The sequence below is a fragment of the Camellia sinensis genome, chromosome 10, assembly GCF_055761805.1.
Source record: "Camellia sinensis isolate YWXY chromosome 10, ASM5576180v1, whole genome shotgun sequence".
NCBI lineage: Eukaryota > Viridiplantae > Streptophyta > Magnoliopsida > Ericales > Theaceae > Camellia > Camellia sinensis.
The window spans coordinates 176549215-176571330 of record NC_138970.1 but is presented as its reverse complement, the minus strand read 5'-3'; the positions used below and the strand labels follow the sequence as shown (position 1 = coordinate 176571330).

Below are 22116 nucleotides of genomic sequence, written 5' to 3'. Positions count from 1 at the left end.
TCAAAAAACATAAAAATAATAATTCAGTGTATGTTTGGAAAAAAAAAAATGAGATCATTAGTAAATTTTATAAATTTTAATAATTAAAGTCTTAAAATTTTTTATTGTTCTATAATTATTTTAGAAAGTTACTATTGAATTGTAATTTTTCCTTCAAAACAAATGTTTGTCCTTATGTACCACCACTTATCACCATGCGATATGATTTTTTAAAATTTAAATTAATCAAAAATCATATCACCAAGTGCATGGAGTAGGAACTTTTTTTACGACAGAACATCTTGTATCTATAAGTTTAAAATCATCAATACTAAACAAAACACAATTTATAATTGGTTCAAAAAAGTAACATCGACAATTTTGCAAATGGTGAATACACATCTTACATGAGAAGCCCCAATATTTTGAATGAATCACAAAATGTGTGCGAAAATAAAACCAATTTTACTAAACTCCCATCTTAGAGATTGACCATCACCCACGTGTTAATATATCTCAAAAATGTATTGTAGTGTTATAATAAAATTCATACGAGTTCAATCTAGATCACATTATAATAAAATTATGAATATTTTTTTTTAAGTACAAAAAATAGTGAATTTAAAAAGTAGGACTAAGTATTTTTTTTTTAATAAATTAACCCTTGAGAAGCACGTTGGACGGTCTGTAATTACGTAATCATGTTTATGACTTTGTGAGTGATTAGGCCGTCATGTTAAAGAAGAAGCAAAGTTGGAACTATATAAAATAGAGAATTGAGCCTTTGTCGTATACTTGTTATTTTGTTCTATTTGTTTTTTTAACAAACTTCCATACTATATTAACAAAAGAACAGAAATCTTTTGTCTACAAGGATGAACATCTTCGTGCACGCCAAGGCATTGAGTTTTCTACCACCTAAGCCTATTAAAGTGGAATAAGAGTGCATATACATTTACATGCATATATATATATATATATATATAGAGAGAGAGAGAGAGAGAGAGAGGGGGGGGGGAGAGAGTTGTGCAAAATATAGTTTAATCTGTTAAAATCGCACCAATTCGCATCAATTTATGTCATTTTATCCGCTAATCGCAGATTGAATTTAAAATTTATAATCTGTTTTCGAACCCGTTCCGTTGTAGTTAATACATATATATTTTTAACCTTTAATGAAATATTAAAATAAAAATAAATCTGAGAAAGATTTAAAATATGAAATTTGTTACAAATTAATAGTTATATATATGAAAAATATTATGTAAAATTAGTTTGTATTATATATATATGAAAAATATTATGTAAATTAGTGTTATATCACTACAAAAAATTAAGGTTTAAGAGACAAAATTATTTTTTAGGGACCAAATATTTTTGTTACGAAAAGTGTCGTCATTATATTTTTAGCAATGAAAATTCGATATTAGTGATGAATTATTATTATTTTGGGACCAAATTTTTTGTTTCAAAAAATAAAACATTTTGAGACTAAATTATTTTGTCCCTAAAAGCCATGTTTTTGTTTTTTTGGGACGACCTTTTAGCGACTATTCTCACGACAATAAAAATTAATCCCTAAATGTCTTTTGCAACAAAATTTTCACTTTTATAGATCAAAAAATTTGGTCTCTAAAACTCTTATATGTTGTAGTGTATATTATGCAAATGCTTAATAATTGGTTAGAATATTTTTCAATTCTTCAATCCGTTCAAACTGCGATTTATCAATCCGTCAAACTACCATTCAATTTACAATTTTACTCTCAAACCGTTCGAACCGCATTAAGCACGCCCCTATATATATATATATACATAGACATACTGCGCACAACCCTATATATATATGTTTTTTTTTTTTTTCCTGTTTTAAGAATTCAAAATACGGTTATATCTAGCATACTCGTAACAGGAGAAGGGTTGTTTCGGCCAAGGGGTCCACTATGGACTGCATTTCGATAATTCAAACCGTTCATTTTATCAGGCATTTCGTATATTTCATCCACAAAAAAATATTAGGTCGATTCAATAATTATAATTTGTTCAATTTATTATTTTTGTCATAAAAAAAATGTATAGTTTATTTTTTAAAAGCACAATTGTCATCCATTTTTTTAGTGAAAAACATGATAAATTAAACAAGTTACAGTTAGCGAATCGACCTAATTTTCTTTTGAATGAAATACACAAAATGCCCAACAAAATAAACTATTCAAATTATCAAAACAAGACCCATAATGAGTCTCGAAAGAATTCCCTCCAATCAAGATTTTGGCCCGAAAGGAATCCCTCCCACCCTTAAATATATACAAAAAAGGGATTCACTATGTGGCACAGCGTTAGCACCCTAAGACTTGGACACCTAGGTTGGCATGCAGTGGCATCTTGCACCTATGCCAACTGTCCAAGTCAAGTATGAGGGAGGCATGCCTAAGTCAAGGTAACAATGTGGCAGTGGCAATGCCACCAAACTCAAAGGCAAGTGATGCTTCATGTGGGCAAATGCACAGCTATACTTAACCCAAATGCTGCTGGCAACATAGGCTTGTTGGGTCAAACAGATCAGTGGCCATGACACTTTATGGCAGACCTAGACTTGTAATTTCGTGGGTTAGACTCAGGAGGGTTCAAAAAGCTGAAATGGATAGGTAGTTCAAATTAGTTTTATTTGGCATGATGCAAAACTGACAGACAGAACAGTTTATAACAGTTATGCTTGCAATAAGTCATGACAAAGCCTACTAGAATTAAGGAACTGGTCCAAGACAGTTCTAGGCAGTTTCCAGCAGTTACAATCTGCAGCAGCCTTGTTGGTTTGAATATACCCTAGCAGTTGGGGGTGTCAACTGCTCATAACTGATTTGTAAAATGCCTATAAATGTTAAGGCATAGAGGGATTTAGATAGATCATGTTATCTGTACGAATACTCATGTATCCTTGTATTATCTAATGATAATAAAGGTTGGGAATGGTTCCTGTAATCTATTTGTGTATGCTTGCTTGTTTATAAAACTTATAGTGGGTAATTCGTATATGCTTGGCTGACACTAAGTACTGCAACTTAGTGCCATTACAGGCTGGAAATGGAAAACAAAAATTGACCCTGTAATAATTGGTATCAGAGCACGGTTATGCTTTAATGGTTTCTAGCACGGGTACCTTGAAAGAAAGAGTAACGTAGTTGGAAAATCTCGTGGGTGACCCTGCTGATGAGAACCACTCGTTGACAGATCAATTGGATGTTGTGGCCTCAGGATTTCTTGCCCTTGAGACCTCAACATCAAATCGGTTCAAAGACATGCTGACAGATATGCTTGCCATTTTCAGATTCTTGGAAGGACAAGTTTCAAGAAGTTATGGACGAACTAACCCTTCTAAAGAAGGTTGTCTGCGGGCTTACGAATTCTGACAAGACTCCTTTAAACATCAAAGTTCCAGACCCTAAAGCTTTCAGTGGAAATCGGAGTGCCAAGAACTTGAGAACTTTTTGTGGGACATGGAGCAGTACTTTAAGGCTGCTCATGTGCCAGAAGGAGAGAAGGTTGCAATCACAAGCATGTACCTTACTGGTGATGCTAAACTTTGATGGCGAACACGTGTCAGGGATGATGCTCGACCAGAGATCTCAACATGAGAGACTCTTAAGAAGGAAATAAAAGAACAATTCCTTCCTTGCAACACATCTTGTGTTGCAAGAGACGCCTTGAAACGGTTGAAGCATTCAGGGATCAGTGGGGGACTATGTAAAAGAATTCAGTTCTTTGATGCTTGACATCAAGAACATGTCAGAGGAAAATAAACTCTTCAACTTTTATGTTTGGGTTGCAGAATTGGGCCCAGTTAGAACTTCGGAGACTCGTTGACAAAGATTTTCCCTTTGACATGGCTGCAGCGGATGGGTTACTTGACTACAAGTTAAGCAAGGAACCTACGACTGAAACCAGCAAATTCAAGAAGAAAGGAAAAGAGAAGACGGGAGAGAAGAAGTCTGGTTTCAAGAAGGGAAAAGAGGGTTCCAAGTACAAGCAAAAAAGGATTCTCCTCAGACCAATGGTTGGAAATCTAACAAAGGGTGTTTCATCTGTGATGGACCCCATAGAGCGAAAGACTGTCCCAAGAGTGAGAAACTTAACTTTATGGTCACGGAAGATAACAAGAGGGAGTCGGATTCTGAGGGGTCGACTAGGGTAAATCCCTTATAATTGCTCAATGCAATTCATGCGGACAAAACCCCTATGACTGGTCTAATGCACATCAAGGTGACATTGGCGGGTACTGACATTGCGACAATAGTAGACACCAGTGCCACGCATAATTTTCTGTCGGAAAAAGTTGTACAGACCCTCGGATTGCAAGTTACCCAAAGTGCTAGTCAAATCAAGGCAGTAAACTCAGTGGCTTAATTGGTACAAAGAATGGCTTCCAAAGTAAAGATCACAGTTGGAGATTGGACTGGACGGATTAACTTGATGGTGGTTCCTTTGGATGATTTTGATATCATCTTAGGAAATGATTTCTTTGTGACTGCAAAAGTGGCTTTGATGCCATATTTGGGTGGGATACTTATTTCGGATGAAGACAAGCCTTGCTTTGTCGTTGGTTGCAGTAAATCAGACAAAAGCAAGGGCACAAAGAGGAAGACAGAGACCCTCTCATTAATTCAAGTGCACAACGGTTTGAAAAAGGGCGCAGAGACTTATCTTGCTGCCTTGGTGGAAATCAAACCCGACCGGTCGATAGAAGTGCCGGATAAAGTGGCAGAAGTGTTGAGGGAATTTGAGGATATGATGCCTCCGGAGTTACCAAAGTCTCTTCCTCCTCGGCGTGCCATCGATCACAAAATAAAGTTGATTCCGGGTGCTAAGCCTCCAGCGAAGGCACCCTACAGAATGTCCCCAATGGAACTCACGGAGTTGCGAAGGCAACTGATGAACTTATTAGATGTTGGACTGGTTCAGCCATCCAAGGCCCCTTACGGTGCCCCAGTGTTTTTTCAAAAGAAGCAAGATGGAAGTTTGTGCATGTGTGTGGATTATCGGGCTCTCAAAAAAGTGACTATAAAGAACAAGTACCCAGTCTCTTTGGTGGCAGACCTATTCGATTAATTGTGCAAGGCCACTTACTTCACAAAATTGGATTTACGTGATGGCTATTGGCAAGTCCGAGTGGCAGAAGGGGATGAGTCAAAGATCACATGTGTTACAAGGTATGGGTCTATTGAGTTCCTAGTAATGCCGTTTGGGTTAACTAATGCCCCGGCTACATTCTGTAATCTTACGAATGATGTATTCAATAATTATGTTGATTAGTTTGTTGTTATTTATTTGGATGATATTGTAATATATATTGAGTCCCTAGAGAATCACTTGTCCCACCTTCGAATGGTGGTCACTCGATTACGAGAACACCAGTTGTATGTCAAGAAAGAAAAATGTGAGTTTGCCCAGCGGGAAATTAAATTCTTGGGGCATGTAATTTGCAAAGGCCTCGTAAATATGGATAATAGAAAAGTGCAAGCAATCATGGATTGGCAAGCACCATGCAAATTGACTGAGTTGCGCTCCTTTTTGGGTTTGGCCAACTATTATAGAAAATTCATTGAGGGATACTCAAAGAAGGTAGCACCTCTCACAGATTTGCTCAAAAAAGACAGACCCTGGAAATGGGATGAAAGTTGTCAAGCAGCCTTTGACAAATTGAAAGTGGCTGTTGCAAGTGAACCGATTTTGCGGTTACCTGATTTTGAACTTCTATCCGAATTACACACTGATGCCTCTGATGAGGCTATTGGCGGTGTTTTGGTGCAAGAGGTGCACCCGGTTGTGTTCGAAATTCGGAAGTTAAATGATGCTGAAAAGAAGTATTCTGCCTATGGAAAAGAAATCACAGCGATTGTGCATTGTCTTCAGATTTGGAGAGTTTACCTGCTGGGAACCAAATTCGTGGTATTGACGGACAATGTGGCAAATACTTTCGTCAAAACACAAAAGAAGTTGTCTCCAAGACAGGCTAGATGGCAAGAATTCCTTGAAGAGTATGACTTCGAATGGCAACACAAACCTGGGCGTCATAACCAGGTTGCTGATGCTTTGAGTCGAAAGGAAATTACGGACTATGTTGTTGCGATATCAAACATTGAAACCTAACTGTTGGAAAGGATTCGGGCAAATGCTGCAATTGATTCTGAATATCAAAGGCTAGTTCAGTAAGTGAAGGAAGGCACTGTGCGTCGCTATTGGTTGGAAAACGATCTACTCCACGGCAAAGGAGATAGATTATATGTCCCTAGTATTGGTGGGCTAAGATTAGAGTTGCTTAGAGAAACTCATGATCCACAATGAGTGGGTCACCCCAGACAACAACGCATGATGGCTTTACTGTCTCGTTCCTATTGTTGGCCAAAAATGGAGGAAGATGTAGAAGCTTATGTTAAAACTTGCTTCGTGTGCCAACTAGACAAGACAGAGAGAAAAAAGGTGGCTGGACTGCTGCAACCATTTCCTACTCCAACGAAGCCATGGGTGTCAGTTTCCATGGACTTCATATCAGAGTTGTCAAAAGTGAACGGTATGTGTTCTATTATGGTTGTTGTTGATTGTTTCTCTAAATATGCTGTATTTATCCCTGCCCCTCATGCTTGTCCCATCGATGTTGCGGCAGACCTATTTTATAAGTATGTGGTGAAATATTTTGGTTTGCCCGAGGATATTGTTAGTGATAAGGATACCCGATTTACGATACGATTTTGGACTGTGCTATTTAACTTGATGGGATCCGAATTAAAGTTTTCTACAACAAATCATCCTCAGACGGATGGACAGACCGAGAAAATGAATGCTTTGCTGGAAGAATACCTCTGACATTATGTGACTGCAAGTCAGAGGAATTGGATTGACCTGTTGGATAGCGCCTAGTTTTGTTATAATCTACACCGGTCATCTGCCACAGGCATGAGCCCATTTGAATTAGCCACACGGCAACAGTCCCTCACTCCGCATGAAGTGGCACGGACTGGCTCAGGGGGTAGATGTCCCGCAGCATACCGGTTTGCAAGAGTTAAACAAGACATGCTGGATGAAGCATAAGATAGTTTGGCTAAGGCAAACAAGCTGATGAAAAAGTATGCTGACAAAGGGCGGAGACCATTGGAATTCAAAGTGGGAGACAAGGTGCTGCTGAAGCTTACTCCACAAATTTGGCAAAAGATAAGTAGCAAGACAATGCACCGAGGCCTTGTTCCAAAATATGATAGACCCTTTGAAATTCTGAAACGTGTGGGAAATGTTGCTTGCAGGCTTAAGTTGCTTGACCGGTTGAAGATACACCCAACAATCCATGTTAGTTTCCTGAAACCTTATCATGAGGATTAGGTTAACATAACACGAACGCAAGCTCAACATGCTCCTCCGGTGATTAGAAAACAGTTTGATAAAGAAGTGGAACAGATTTTGGACCACAAGACAGAGGGGCAAAGCAAGAAAAATCGAAGAACTCATTACTTGGTTAAAGTGGAAGGGTTCTCCTGAAGCGGATACGAGTTGGAAAAAGGATGTGACTCTATGGCAGTTTGAGAAACAAATTATAGACTACTTAGAGGCCTTACCGATGAGGACGTCGGCTTCTTTTGGTGGGGGTGGTTTGTTAGCACCCTAAGACTTAAACACCTAGGTTGGCATGCGGTGGCACCTTGCACCTATGTCAACTGTCCAAGTCAGGCATGAGCGAGGCATGACTAAATCAAGGTAACAATGTGGCGGTGGCAATGCCACCAAACTCAAAGGCAAATGATACTTCATGTGGGCAAATACACGGCTATACTTAGCCCGAATGCTACTGGCAGCATAGACTTGTTGGGTCAAATAGATCAGTGGGCATGACACTTTATGGCATACCAAGACTTACAATTTCGTGGGTTAAACTCATGAGGGTTCAAAAGGCAAAAATGGATAGGCAGTTCAAAGCAGTTTTATTTGGCATGATGCAAAGCTAACAAACAGGGCAGTTTATAGCAGTTATGCTTGCAAGAAGTCATGACAAAGCCTGCTAGAATTAAAGAATTGGTCCAAGACAGTTCCAAGCAGTTTTCAGCAGTTACAATCTGCAGCAGCCTTGTTGGTTTGAATTTACCCTAGTAGTTGGGGGTGCCAACTGCTCATAACTGATTTGTAAAATGCCTATAAATGTTAAGACATAGAGGGATTTAGACAGATCATGTTATCTGTACGAATACTCATGTATCCTTGTATTATCCAGTGGTAATAAAGTTTAGGAATGATTCCTGTAATCTATTTGTGTATGCTTGCTTGTTTACAAAACTTACAGTGGGTAATTCGTGTATGCTTGGCTACGACTAGGTGCTGTAACTTAGTGTCATTACAGGCTGAAAATTGAAAACGAAAATTGACCCTGTAACACACAGGCTGATGAATTTACAACAAATGACAAGTGAAACAAATATGGAATAATGAAACTCTGTCACAGCACCTTGCTTCTATCAAAGTTTTGAATGCCCAACCTCTCATACGAGACTGTCTAAGAGGTGTCATTGGACTACAAAACTCTCGAAAATATATATTTTAAGGCCGAATGAAAGGAATTTTTGGCCATAGACTCCTCTTAATGAAAATATATTGCGTGAACATCTTTCCCTAGGACTCAGAAGCCTGGCCCTTCACTAAGTCCTTTACTTTTTTCAGGATTCAAAAAGCTAAGCTACTGGGAAGGTGAACCCGCAATAGGTAGCAAATGATACAAATGGGGACTAATCAAGTTCTACCACTCAAGCGAGATTTGAACCCCAAATCTCTTATGTGAGTGTTGGAGAGGTGCCAAATGCAGGCCGAAAGAAAAAAAACACCCCTATACATATAATGTCTTCCATTTCAAATTATTTCAAAACTTTAAAATATCACAACTTTTGTTTTTATCTAAATGCGATTTGATTCTTGGATTCCATTTTATTCTTACAATGCAGCATTTGTGAACCATGCTATCCCCATAATGTGCTCCACTCAAAATTTTATTCCTTTTTGTTTCCTTCCAGCACTCCACACAGAACTTCCATTATTGTCCATCAGAAAAAACAAAAGCAGAAAATAAATTACAAACCCATTGTTGAGGACAATTTTTACATTCATTCTCAAGTTAAAGTTACAAGAAATACACTCCAAACTTTACTGATCTCAGTATCCACCTGTGACAATAACAATTTACACCCTATTGCCCCTACAATCTCACCAGGTAAACCAAACATGCTCCATTCAAATCGTTTGCCAATTTGGAAATGTTGATTGGGCGGTGTTAAGTTGCTCGCATACTCCTTAATCAATTGTTGTGAAAATAACTATACCTGCTCGGCTTCTATTTCCATTGTTCATTCACTTCAGTCCCAATGTGTAGCTTCACTGGAAAGTTTGTCATCCGCAATTGCTTATTCCTGAAAAAAAAAAAATAATAAATAAATTTGATCGGAATTGCTTTTACACTATAGTGCTCTAAGAGAAGCAACTGATTGCAACAACAAAGAAGACCACACCAAAATCAAAATGACCACCAGTTTACCATCACTTAATGCTACAAGTTTCCATTTATGCTGGTGTTACCTAGGAGGAAGTTTGAAAGCACAAAAAAAGGGACAATCCACTGCACGAGGGTCCTGTTAAAGAGGGGGTCTGGGAAAGGCAAGATGTACTCAGTTTTCTCCCATTTTTTTATAGGATGCTTCTATGACGTTAACAGCAAGCCTTACCGTGGACCGAGCTGCCCTAAAGTTTGAAAGCATGATATGAATAAATCAAAGTTAATAAAAACTGGACACTACCACATAAGTCAATAAAAGGCCTGAATGCCAAGTACTGGTCCAACTTGAATTTCCGGGGTCCATCATCGCAAGATGTGACTTGAGTATGCATCTACCTACCTCAGCCCTCCTCACTTGGCTACTTCAGAACCATCGCCATGAAGCTATTAAGAAAAGTTCACCAAATACTGATATCATGATATGGTAGATTAATCCATTTTTCAAAAGGCTTTCAAACAATAACATTATAATAATCCTAGTGTAAATCCAATTCAGCTACCAAGGACAACATTGTAACAAGCTGTGAAATATATTTGAAAACTGCCTCACCAAAAACAATAACTGAGAGGCTAACTTTCCACACAGCATAAAGAGGTAAGATTAACCATAACAGTTCTATTTGCACAAAAACCAATCACCGAGGATTGTGTCCGGTTCTGTAATCGGTTTTTGTGTTCCTAGACTTTTTCTAACTATCAACTTGAGTTCATACGGTCTCATCACTGCATTCGAACCATTTCTTATTACTTGAAGCTATTGATTAATATTGCTTACCTCACAAAATATGCTGTTTACATGTTGAGCAATGAAGGATTGAGGATTTTTACTATCTCCCTTTTTTAGACCTAAATGCAGTGTAATTGCTTTCTAGGTTTCAAACTTGGAGATAAATTGAGCATATCATAGCATGCAATTAGAAAAGGAGATGAAAATGGCATGCGTGAGAATGCCAACAACGATGCAGCATTGGTATTATCTTATAAATTTAACCAAGATGCAGACTTATAAACTTTTAATGGATATCTCGTGACTCATGAGGCTACCTTCTCTGGATCCTCATGGAGATTTTGATCACCTCTCGCATCCTCAAAATTAGCAGAAACTTCACTGCTTTCCATCTCAAGGACAGAAGTCTTCTGGTCTTCCTTTGAGTCCACCGTAGAAAGATCACCGTCCACGACATGATGTCCGGTACCGGACGAATTGCAAATCCCACTCATAGAGTTACCACTTTCAATCTCGGTATCACTAGACTCAGCTCCAGCTCCACTTTCCCTCTGAACTGAATTCCCTTCGTTCTTATGTCCCCCGTTTTTCCTCCATTCTTCCTCTATCTTCTGTCTTCTCCTTGCCTCTTGGTCTTTTATTTGTTTAAATCTAGGAAACACCGATACCTTAACACCATAAACAACAGTTGCCATAGCAACAATGTAGTCAGGTTACAAAAAATCAACTATTATTAACCTTTCACCAGGACGAGGCCCCTCTGAAGTCAACTTCTCCACTTTGAGCTCTGTTTTGGTGGTGCTCGTTTCAAGTATGGACTTTCGGATTTGGGATTGCTCCTTGATAATGTTATCACTGAACTTACTCACTGGATTTTTGGCACCCCCCAATTTTTGAAGCCACACCTGTTGTGCTGTGCCCAATATGTTACTTGTTAACCTGCACAAAGCATATGTCAAATTCTGCTGTATTCGTGGAAGTTAAGGTAGCAAATAGACAGTTTTTACGATTGGTCATCATGACAATAGAAGTTCTAGCCAAAAAAAAAAAAAAAAGAGTTTTTATTAATAAGGGAGCATACAGTTGCTCACCAATAAAGGCTTAGCCCAGAAGGAACTGAAAGAGAAAAATAACCGATCATTAAGGGAAGAAATTTCGTAATGGCTTGAGAATTCTTCAAGCTTGGATCATTACCCTGAAAGTTTAAGAGACATATTAAATAATATGGGAATAACAATCCGTGACTGTGATTAGTAATTCATACATCATTATGGTGGAAGTCACAAGGCCCACAACATTTGCAGAGAAACTAGATTTAAGATGAAGGGATAGATTCAAAGAGCAGAAGTAATATCTGAATACTTAACTAGCACAGACATGCGATGCAACACAACAACAATTTTAAAAACTTGCAAGAAACAATTTGTTTCTAAACTCCTGGACTCCTCAAGAAATTCTAATATATATATATATATATATCACTTTCTTACTATATTGAAATATGGAGCACCTATGTTATACATTCCTCAGTCTAGCCCCTTATCCTAAACAATGGAGACATCCAGCTACCGGGGAATGAGCAAATATGTTTTATCTTAACAAAAATAGTCGTTCGCACTCTTGGATATTTGCATTTTGTTAAATTGAAAAAAAATAAAAAATAAAAAATAAAAAGCTAGTGGCATATCATTTAATTTCCTGCAGTGGGTGTATTGAATACAAAACTGACTAAAAGAACAATCAGTGGTAGAATGAGAAAAAAATTAAATAAAAAAAGAAAAGAAAAAAGAAGATGACTTTGGTTTAATCATTAGCGACAGCCATCAAATGCACAAGTAAGAAATCACTCGCCACCATATAAGGAATTATAGCAAAAAGTAAATCTGACACAAAGTAAGTAGGCCAAGCCTAAGTCCCAAGGGGGAGATCATGGGTTCAACTCTCTTTAAAGGGGAGTTGAATTGAGAGGCAAACACTTAGTGCTTTGCAAGGGTGAAGAGGCAAACTCCCATAGGTGCGATTCTAACAGCAACTAACAATTGACTTTCGTGGATCAAAAAAAAAAAAATTTAATCATATTGTTGAAGCAATGAAATAAAAAAATAAAAAAAAGAAGAAGTGAAATTTGAGATATCAAAAGAGATCATAAACATCAATCAAAAAATAAAATCCTAACCTGTGATGACTGCATGATTTGAACAGAGATATACTGTGAGAGAACCAGCAACACAGGCAGTATAAGATATGGCAAGGTATCTGACCATCCAAGGGGAGGATGACCATCCTGCAAAGAAATTTGAGCATCCAAGGATGAGAATATTGAAGGCAACTTGTATAAATAGCAAATAAAATCCCTAGTGAGGGAAGCATCAGAGATACTGTCCTAATATCAAATGAAACCATAACGCCCAATTAGTACACATTAATGTGTATTTGGGAGGAAAAAGATTGAGTACACACCTAACCTTGCATAGTGCACAAAGTGGTTGTCCCGTGATTTGAACCCATAACCTCAAGTTTATTAGGCCAAAGTTTTACCATTGGACCAATGATTGCCCCCTAACATATACATGTTAATTATACTAAATTGTAAATAGGATATTGTGTACTCGTTCAACAGGGATACATTTCTTACTACATGGCGGACCAAAAAACATTCATAACTAGTAATGTAGAAAATAAAACTTACAATATGCAAATAACTAATAATCTATATTCTAAATGAAACTCACAAGCCAAATGACTACATAATTTCGGCGAAAATCACACAAGACCCATATGAAAGAATACACAAATTTAGAATGGATGCAGCACTTACTACAAAAGGAAAAAGCCAAGAGATGCCAATGCCATTTTGTCGAGCAGCAATTGTAGTCGGACCAGACAGGGAGGGTATCCAGAAGAAGCCTTCTGTCAAGAGTCCCTTAATATTATAATGAACATTAAATTAGATGCCAAAGATGCTTCAGTGAGAAAATAAAAGCAGAAACAACAAAGGTCACGAGGACTCAAAAAAACATATTAGCATGTTACCTCATCTGCTGCATTTGATAGGACTCTATAAAGTCCAACCCAGATGGGTATGGTGGCTAGAGTTGGCAGACATCCTGGCAAAGACAAAAAAAAAAAAGTTACATGAGAATAATTCTAGGTTTACAACCACAAAGTGTATCAGGAAGAACAAGACCTCAAGAAATCAAATATTTTCATACAGGCCTAATTGCAAAAGACCTAGAGGAAAAGCTAAAGTCTCATTAATGAGCTGCTCGAAATACTCTACCTGTAATATTAACAGAACCATGTCCAATGGTTAATGCCTTTCAAACTTCTTAACATTTAACACTTAAAGACGAAAGGCCATATGTTTTTCAATGACTACATATATATATACATAACAGTATGAATTTGCAATATATCCAAATTTTACAGTCAATTCAGTGAAAAATCATTTAAAATGTACAGAATATATCCTGTTAGTGGCATATATTCTGTAATATGTCCATTGATTGCAATACTTGAAAAGCAAACACACTTTTAGTGGCATATATTCTGTTACTCTCCCTTGATATACTTATTTCATTAATACAGAACATCATATCATGTGTCTTCATCGATAAATGATGGAAATGTTCCATGAATACAAATATGCAATCAAATCCCTCCACAATAAAACTCAGTTACTAGGAAATGAGCAAGAGTATACCTGCCAATGGATTTATGCCAGCTAGTTTATACAATCGAGCAGTTTCAAGATGAATTCTCTCCTGCAATCACATACAAATGTGAGGATTGGATATTGATAATGCGAGAGCTCTTTTGTCAACACACTTTGAACCATCACTGGCTTTTCATAGGGCAATAAACGAATGGTTCACATTATAGGCCAAGATGCTAAGTAAACTAGCAATTATTTATAACCACTTAATTTGCTGAAGTCATGTCAGATCTAAATGTTGTTTACAAATACTCAAAAAACCAGCTTGAAGTGTAACTATTAACCAAACAAAAATTCTGTTGTTTACAAATACTCTCTCTCTCTTCTTAGCACAAATTCTGTGCCCCTTGCCTTTGTGTTTATGTGTAGTTTTATATATCAGAGCATATATAAAAGCCGGCACTGATAATCTGATTCTGTGCTACGAAGAAAATGTTCCAACAAAGAACGGGATGAAAGGTAACCTGGTCTTCAGTGTACCGTTGCTGAATGGCCTTTATTTGCGGTTGTAGGGATTGGATTGCCATTGCAGATTCTACCTGCCCATAATAATTTTAGAAGACATTCATTATAATAACTAAAACTTGAAGAGGATCTCATTTCCAAATTTGGATAAGTTAGCCAACTTAAAGCAAAAAGTTAGATTTTGAGGAACTCAATCAATCAGCTTAATATAAGAAAATTCCAATTCAAATTTAGCAAAGACAAAAGAAAAACCTGTTTCTTTGATAAAGGAAAGGTAGCAGCCTTAACGAGTACAGCGAGGAGAATAATTGCGAAGCCATAAGCATAAGGAACATGTAAAGTAGCAAAACCATCCGCCAAAACCTGAAAACAATAAAAATAGATTTTGAAAACCCATATGACTTATGGGACATACTAAATCACTGGTTGGTAAATTATACACAAAACAGTAAACAAGGTTAACTTTTGATGCAGTTAGTTGGAAGGTTCCAACAACTACAATAGGAAGGGAACCCAAATAACACTATGATCAAAACTGAAAGTATGCAAATTAAACTTTAGGACTGATTTATACAAAGTCCAGCAAGTAAGAATCGAACTTGATGAAGCTATGGGTCTCAAACTAACCCATAGAAGTACCAAAATATGGCTACAATAAAAAAAAAACCGAAAGCTGAACTTTAATTTCTCAAAAAACTAAATAAACTAAAGTAAACTCTTGCAAAGGAATGATTGCAGCATTATACGTGAATAGCTAATGAGGCACCAAAGGGGTGAAATCTATGCACAAAAAGAAAGAACTATATCAACTATATACTGAAATCCTCTTAAAAGTCTATACAAAATGCAAAAATCGGTTCAACTAACCGGTGAACAAATTTGGTACTTCAAGATTATGACAACAGCTCAATTCTACACATAGTAGCTCATTTACTGACTTAGCGACAAACATCAGCTCCATTACTTAGGTTGCTAACTACTGTTTGATAATATGCCTCTTAGACTCACTTCTCTATCCTTTCACAATAGTTTGGACTTGTATTAAACATCTCCAACCCAGACTAAAATCTTTTATCAAATTTAAATTTGATGAAAATTTAATGAAAACGTGTTCCAACCGTTTCACCAAATTGGTATCAAATGAAGTGAGTCCTACCTTTTTCATCAAATCAAGGAACGTTTAACCTTCCATCAAATCTTGTGAAACTTCATTTGATACACTAGGCCGGACGACCGCCCAGACATCCTCCCAGTCGACCTCTCGGTGGACTGGTTGTTTGATGGAAATTGAAAATTTAGCATTGGAACTCTAATGAAACTTTTAACCCAAATCTTTACTCAAATTTGATTAAAAAAAAAAAAAAACACAGCGTTGGAGATGCTCTTAGCATTAAATCAAATATACCAATGCTGGCAATTATTGATCCAATTTTACATAAACACATTACAATAAAAACCAACCTCACTTCACAAACTGGCAAATACAATAACTAAGCAAAGTTTGAATCTTGTACAAACCTTAAGAACATTTTCCATGTAAAAAGTAATTCCAGAAAGCCAATCACTGCTCTGTTTGGTGCTAGCAGCGGCATCGGCAATCGTGAAAAGAAAACTTTCTGATCTTCCAAACAGGTGCCGAAGCAGATTCTCCACACTATCAGGATCAGGAAATTGTACCTGATTGAACCCTAGCCTGACCAAACCCAGTGTGCCCCGAAGGAAGGGACTATGATTCGATAAACCCAGATGGTGGGTTCGGTGGAGAAGAGGGTTTATGGTCCTGGTTCGGTCAGGGAAGGAAGAGAGGACCGAATTTGGTCCAATTGTGAGGAGAGTAGACATATTGGGGTTGTTGTGCAAACCCTAGAATGCAAAGGCAATATGTATATATACATACATACATATGATCTGAGATTGAATGGGAATTGAGAAGGGGAGAGGTTGATTTGCCACTCTGTGTTTTTGAGTTCTGAAAATGAGGAGAAAGAGCCAACAACATCGGACACTTACCCTGTTTCCCATTTCATCCCATATTTTCTCATGGTTGGCGTAAATCTGGGCCCAGGCTTGCCCACTGTTGGGCCGGGCTAGTTCTCGCTAAAATTCGGACTGAACTGGGTTACATCATAGAAAATTAGGCTTAGGTTTGGGGGTATTCAGGCTTAGAGAGGGTTGGGGGGTCAGGCTTGGACCTGTGCTTGGGCTTGGGCAGGTGTGGACCAGGCTTGACTATTTTTTTTCATTTTTCCATCAAAATTTTATTTTATTTTTTATCAAAAATGGCATTAGGCCTCTGGCGAATAGGGTCACGAGTAGGTTGATAGGCTGGGCTTTGGGTTGAGCCTAGCCAGCTAGGCTCATGGATCGGACCGAGCTTCAAAACAAGACCCAAGCCCAAGCCCAGGGTCTCGGGCTCGGCTTGGCCCGGGGCCTAGACAAGCCCAGCTAGCTGCAAGTGGGCTTCGGATGCACCGCAGACTAGTAGGCGAAATTTACACCCCCACCCCTTGTTCATTTATTTTAGGATAAATCATTGACGCTTTAATTTGAATAAATTTTTATTTTAACTTTTGTACTTTCAATCTCATCAATTATATCACACTTTAAGTTTGTCTTTCATCAATTTAAACAGTTAGCATTTTGAACAGATTAAGCCATATGCAATTCACCTGAAAAATTTATCAATTCCTACACAAGAAAGAAAAATAAATAAATTACGTCAGTGACTTATTTTTTTTTTACAAATTTTACTTTAGTCTTTTTAGTTTCATCCAAGTTATTTCTTGTTTAAAATGTTAACATCAATTGAAAGAGATTACATTAAAATGAAATTGAAAATTTAGTATTTAAATAAATAAAATTAAAATTACAGAGATTGCAAGTGAAATTTTACTCAAATCAAAGAGGCCAATGATGTAAATTACCCTTGATTTTACAAGAGGTACGGGAATAGAAATGAGAGAGAAGTGAGCACCCCACGCACACTCATACAGTGTTTATATGATTAGCCCATGGATGAGGGTGGGATTGGACCATCCATCCCGGCTCATAACTTACATGGATTGGATGACTTCATAAAGCTTTGTTGGCATACTTCAAATATTCTTATTCTCATTCTCATTGAATTTTTTTATATGGTACAGTTGTATTATGTGTACATAAAAGAATGCGATACAAAATACACAAATGTGAAATAAAAATTATTCTCATCTATAGTTGTAAACATGTTTGTATTTATAATTGTAAATATTTTATCTCACATTCATTCAATATTTGATTTTCTTTATGCACCTAATTTTTTTGGATAAATTACAAATACACCTCCTGAGGTTTGCTTAAAATACAAATTACCCCTATGGTTTAAAAAATTACAAATACCTCCATGTCATAATTTTTTATTTAACAGAATTAATTAAAAAAATGAAATTTCTGACTGTTCACCTATACAATAATAAAATTATCTAAATTATTAATTGAAATAAAATTTTAATATTATTAAAAACTATTAATTAACTTGATAATTTATTAATAAAATGACCTAGTTGTCATGAAATTAAAAACTATTAATTAACTTGATAATTTATTAAAAATCAACTATGCTGCAGACCCCCAGTGGGGGTCGCACCCCTAGTGAGGTGGCGAGCCCTCACTAGCTGAAACTCAAAAAAAATAAATAAATAAAATAAAACAATTTTTTTTTTGTCCAATCACAACGCGCCACCACACTGGGGGTCGACCCCCAGTGGGGGTCCGAAGCATTTTTCATTAAAAATCTTAGGAGACATAATGTAATTTCCAAAATCACAGGGGATAATTTGTAATTTACGTAAATCTCAGGGGATGTGTTTGTAATTTACCCAATTTTTTTTGTATAAAGTAATTCTAATTTTTTTATATTAATGACAAACTTTACTATAAGGTCAACTAGTGAGTTATTATTCTAACATTTCCAAAATAAAAACAAGTGATTATCTCACTATTTCTACTCTAGATGGTCTAGATTCACTATGGACATCTCTACCCCTTGATTCAAACTTACATTACATTTAAATTTGGACAAAAATCACTTAAAATTCTCGACTCCTCAACTCAAATTTGTATCAAATTAAGTTTTATCCATTTTTTTCCCCCCCAAAATTTAGGAATACTCAAATTTTTACTCGAAATTTTTAAAAAGATTTTGTAATTTTCAAATTTAGAACTATATCAATTAAAAGTTTGTCTATTGAAGTGGTCTCTAGGAAATCCTTGAAGACGAATAAGTAATATTGAGAATTCGTTGCTTAATTGGAAGAGGGATAAAAATACTAAGTGCTTAGCAACAGATACACTTTAGTGGTGATGAAGTGATAAGAAGCTTTGTTGGGGGATGAAATATGAGGTCCATATCTCACCAATAGCACTTTGGATAAGGGAAGCAATCCACATATCACAATTCTATTGGATCGCATTTTTCCATCACAGCCAACCCTTGAAGCTATTCTCTCTCCTAAGCTTTTCTCTCATCTCACAAGCCTTCCAATCCCACCTACAGAATAAGCTAAAACTAAGCTCAACAAGAACACACGACACCAATGGCAGCAACTATAGCAACGATGGCCATGCTCAATGCCAAGTGCTTCACCACCCCTAAAACCCACAACCCATCTAAGCCAACAACAAAACTACCCACCACCACCACCTGCACCTCCCTCCTCTCCATCCAAAACCTCCCAAAAGGCCTCACCATCTCTAACCCATCACCCCTATCCAGCACTGCCCTCGCTGGAGCCATTTTCGCAACCCTAACCTCATGTGATCCAGCCATGGCAGCCCAACAAATTGCCGACATCGCTGAGGGCGATAACCGGGGCCTAGCACTCCTCCTGCCAATCATTCCAGCCATTGCTTGGGTTCTCTTCAACATCCTTCAACCAGCTTTGAACCAGGTCAACAAAATGAGGAGCATTAGGGGGGTCATCATTGGGCTTGGTGGGATAGGTGGGTTGGCTGCTGCCTCAGGGTTCATGTCAACCCCTCATGCGATGGCAGCAGCACAGGCTTCAAGTGACAATAGGGGGCAGCTCCTGTTGTTTGTCATTTCTCCTGCTATTCTTTGGGTTCTTTATAATATTTTACAGCCAGCTTTGAACCAGCTCAATAAGATGAGGTCTGAGTGAAATGGGTTTTGGATATATGTGGGGGATTGAGGTGAAGAACTAGTTGTAATTGAACCTTTTGTTAATGAAACCTTTGTGTTAAATATGTTTTTTTGGGGGGTTTGTTAATGGATTTTCTAATATGATCATGCCATGGTTGTCTCTACTTGTATTTGAGATTTCTGTATAATTATTGCGTGTATAGCATAGCCCAAGCTGATCTCCAACTACATGTATGTGGTTTGTTGCTTAATTGTATCCTTGTGTGGTTATTGAGTAGTTTGGGAGCATTATCGTAGCATGTGTATATGATACTCTCAATTACATAGGTCACACAAATGAGATGGATGAGATTAATCTTATTTCCTATTCTATCGACTAAGATTATTTAGATCAACTCCATTTATTTTGTGACTATTGTTCTTATCAATCCAAAAGTACTATGTTATTGTGCTAAGTTCATCCAAAAATGGTGCTCTCATATTGGTAAGAGTAATCATCACAAAATGAGTGGAGCTAATTTAATCACTGTGCTCAGTAAGATAAAAATAAGATCAATCTAGTCCATTCCTTTTACGCCACCTCTATAATTAGAAACATCATGTACACATGTCACGATAGCTTCATAGCCCACCTATTACATCAACTTCCCCTTCAAAAATTATGGTTGAATAGTAAACCAAACCATGCTCTACCTTCCTTGGTTGGCACTGTGTTAGTTAGGGGCCTATTAATTGTAGGGCTGCAGCCTTCACGCAGTTAATGAACTAGAGTGAATTGGTGTCTCAACCCCAATATGAAGCCCAATTGTTCAATGGGCTTGACCTTAGGACCCAAACACAGCCTTAAAGTTTTTTTATTTTTTATTTTTTTAACTATATATTGAAACACTAATTTACATGTTACAATGGCAGAATTATATTTGAAATTGTATTTTGCTCATAAATTTGAATAGAAATTTGAAAAGAGAATCGGAAAGGAAAACTGTGAGAGAAACGTAAATAAAGGGTAAACTAATTTTTTTTTCTTCATTTTTCTTTTTTTTTTTGTAAATTTTTTTCAAATTTATAATTCAAACACAATGTAAGTATGAAGTTTTTATCACAGTACCCAAAAAAGGTTTTTGGAAATTAAAAAGTTCATCAAATATATAAGGACTATAGAGATATATACAAAGTCCAAGTACCATTAATATCCAAATATTTAAGGGCTATAGAGATATATCCAACTGTGCCAAGTAGGTGGCCCAAATAAGGCCCATACCTAGTTCCAAGACTAAATGCATCCATTTGTCAAGAATTGAAGGATGCCATTGGGCATTTCAAAACGAAGAAACATGTTTGGTAAGTTTCCGAATGCGGTGGCTAGCGGCAAAGGTGGCTGGAGATCAGAGGGGTGGTTGGCCGATTGCCGGAGCTCACCGGATCACCATCAAAGATTGCAAGAGGCTTGCCAGAGATGTCTGGTAGAAGGAGTAATGAGTGAAAACTTATTTTAAAAATAAATGAAAACATACTTTTTTTGTTTCAAAAAATTTAAAAGTTTTGGAATTTATTCCACTTTTTTAAAAAACAAAACTAATATTTACCCAAAAAAAAAAATTCATTTTTAATTTACCAAAAAAGAAGACAAAGATGAAAGCATTGTCGATAAAATTTTATGAGAAATTTGATCAAAAATTCCTCACTATAGTTTTTCAATGGGGAAAAGACTCCTTAACAGTTTTTAATTAATAAGCTCCTCTATTTTTGAATTTTAATGGATAAGGTCCACATTTCCCATATTTATAATTTTTTTCTTGAGACTGATTTACCGTATTTATAATTTTTTTGAGATCCACTGTGGTTAATATTTTTGCTAGCGACAATAAGAGTTAGAATAATGCTATATATATTAATTAATATACACACTAGTGTACTGATAGATGATGCGATGTCATTTATATGGTTTTGGGTATTTGTAACTTGTATAATAAATATGGTCAATAATAATATCATAACATTAGTTGGTACACTAATGTATATACTAATTAGCGTATGTAGAACCACCGTAAAAGTTATGGTATGTGCAGTGGTTTGAGATGGTATTGGCGGTATGCTTTCACTATTTAACTGTTAAATTCATTAATGTTCATAGGTTGGTTTTGGTTTGGTGTGACATTAAATTTGGAATTAATCTAATCATAATCCTTCTTAATTTTTACATTTAGAACTAAACAAATCATGCACTAAATCAACCCAACCTAATCCAATGTAGCTTGGGTTGGTTTCGGGGTTAGAATTATGGTTTCACTATATTAAAAATAAGCAAATCAATCAATAATAAATAATTAAAATAAATAAGTATTTAACATTTAAACATTACACAAATAAAAAGCAAAATATTATTTAATATAAGTCAATATAAATTAAATTCAAGTCAAGTTTAAATATAATCAAATACAAATTAAATTTATTAATACAACCGATACAAATTAAATCACCTACCAAATATGACTCAAACTTCTAGTACT

At 36.5% G+C, this 22116-nt stretch overlaps 2 protein-coding genes across 2 annotated transcripts; one reads left to right on the top strand and one right to left on the bottom strand.

Annotated features, from left to right (window-relative positions):
* Positions 1–9046: 9046 nt before the first annotated feature.
* On the bottom strand, positions 9047–16527 carry LOC114264904 (ALBINO3-like protein 1, chloroplastic). The gene is made up of 11 exons (XM_028205638.2): positions 15985–16527; positions 14719–14829; positions 14466–14540; positions 13990–14050; positions 13320–13393; positions 13105–13209; positions 12463–12570; positions 11378–11481; positions 11025–11225; positions 10604–10937; positions 9047–9416 (listed from the first exon to the last, which is right to left on the bottom strand). The coding sequence occupies exons 1-11, from the start codon at positions 16306–16308 to the stop codon at positions 9411–9413; spliced, it is 1503 nt and encodes a 500-aa protein (XP_028061439.2). The 5' UTR covers positions 16309–16527; the 3' UTR covers positions 9047–9410.
* Positions 16528–18908: 2381 nt separating this feature from the next.
* On the top strand, positions 18909–19710 carry LOC114264903 (photosystem II reaction center proteins PsbY, chloroplastic). The gene has a single exon (XM_028205637.2). It carries the CDS (start codon positions 19041–19043, stop codon positions 19623–19625), a length of 585 nt encoding a protein of 194 aa, XP_028061438.1. The 5' UTR covers positions 18909–19040; the 3' UTR covers positions 19626–19710.
* Positions 19711–22116: the final 2406 nt, after the last annotated feature.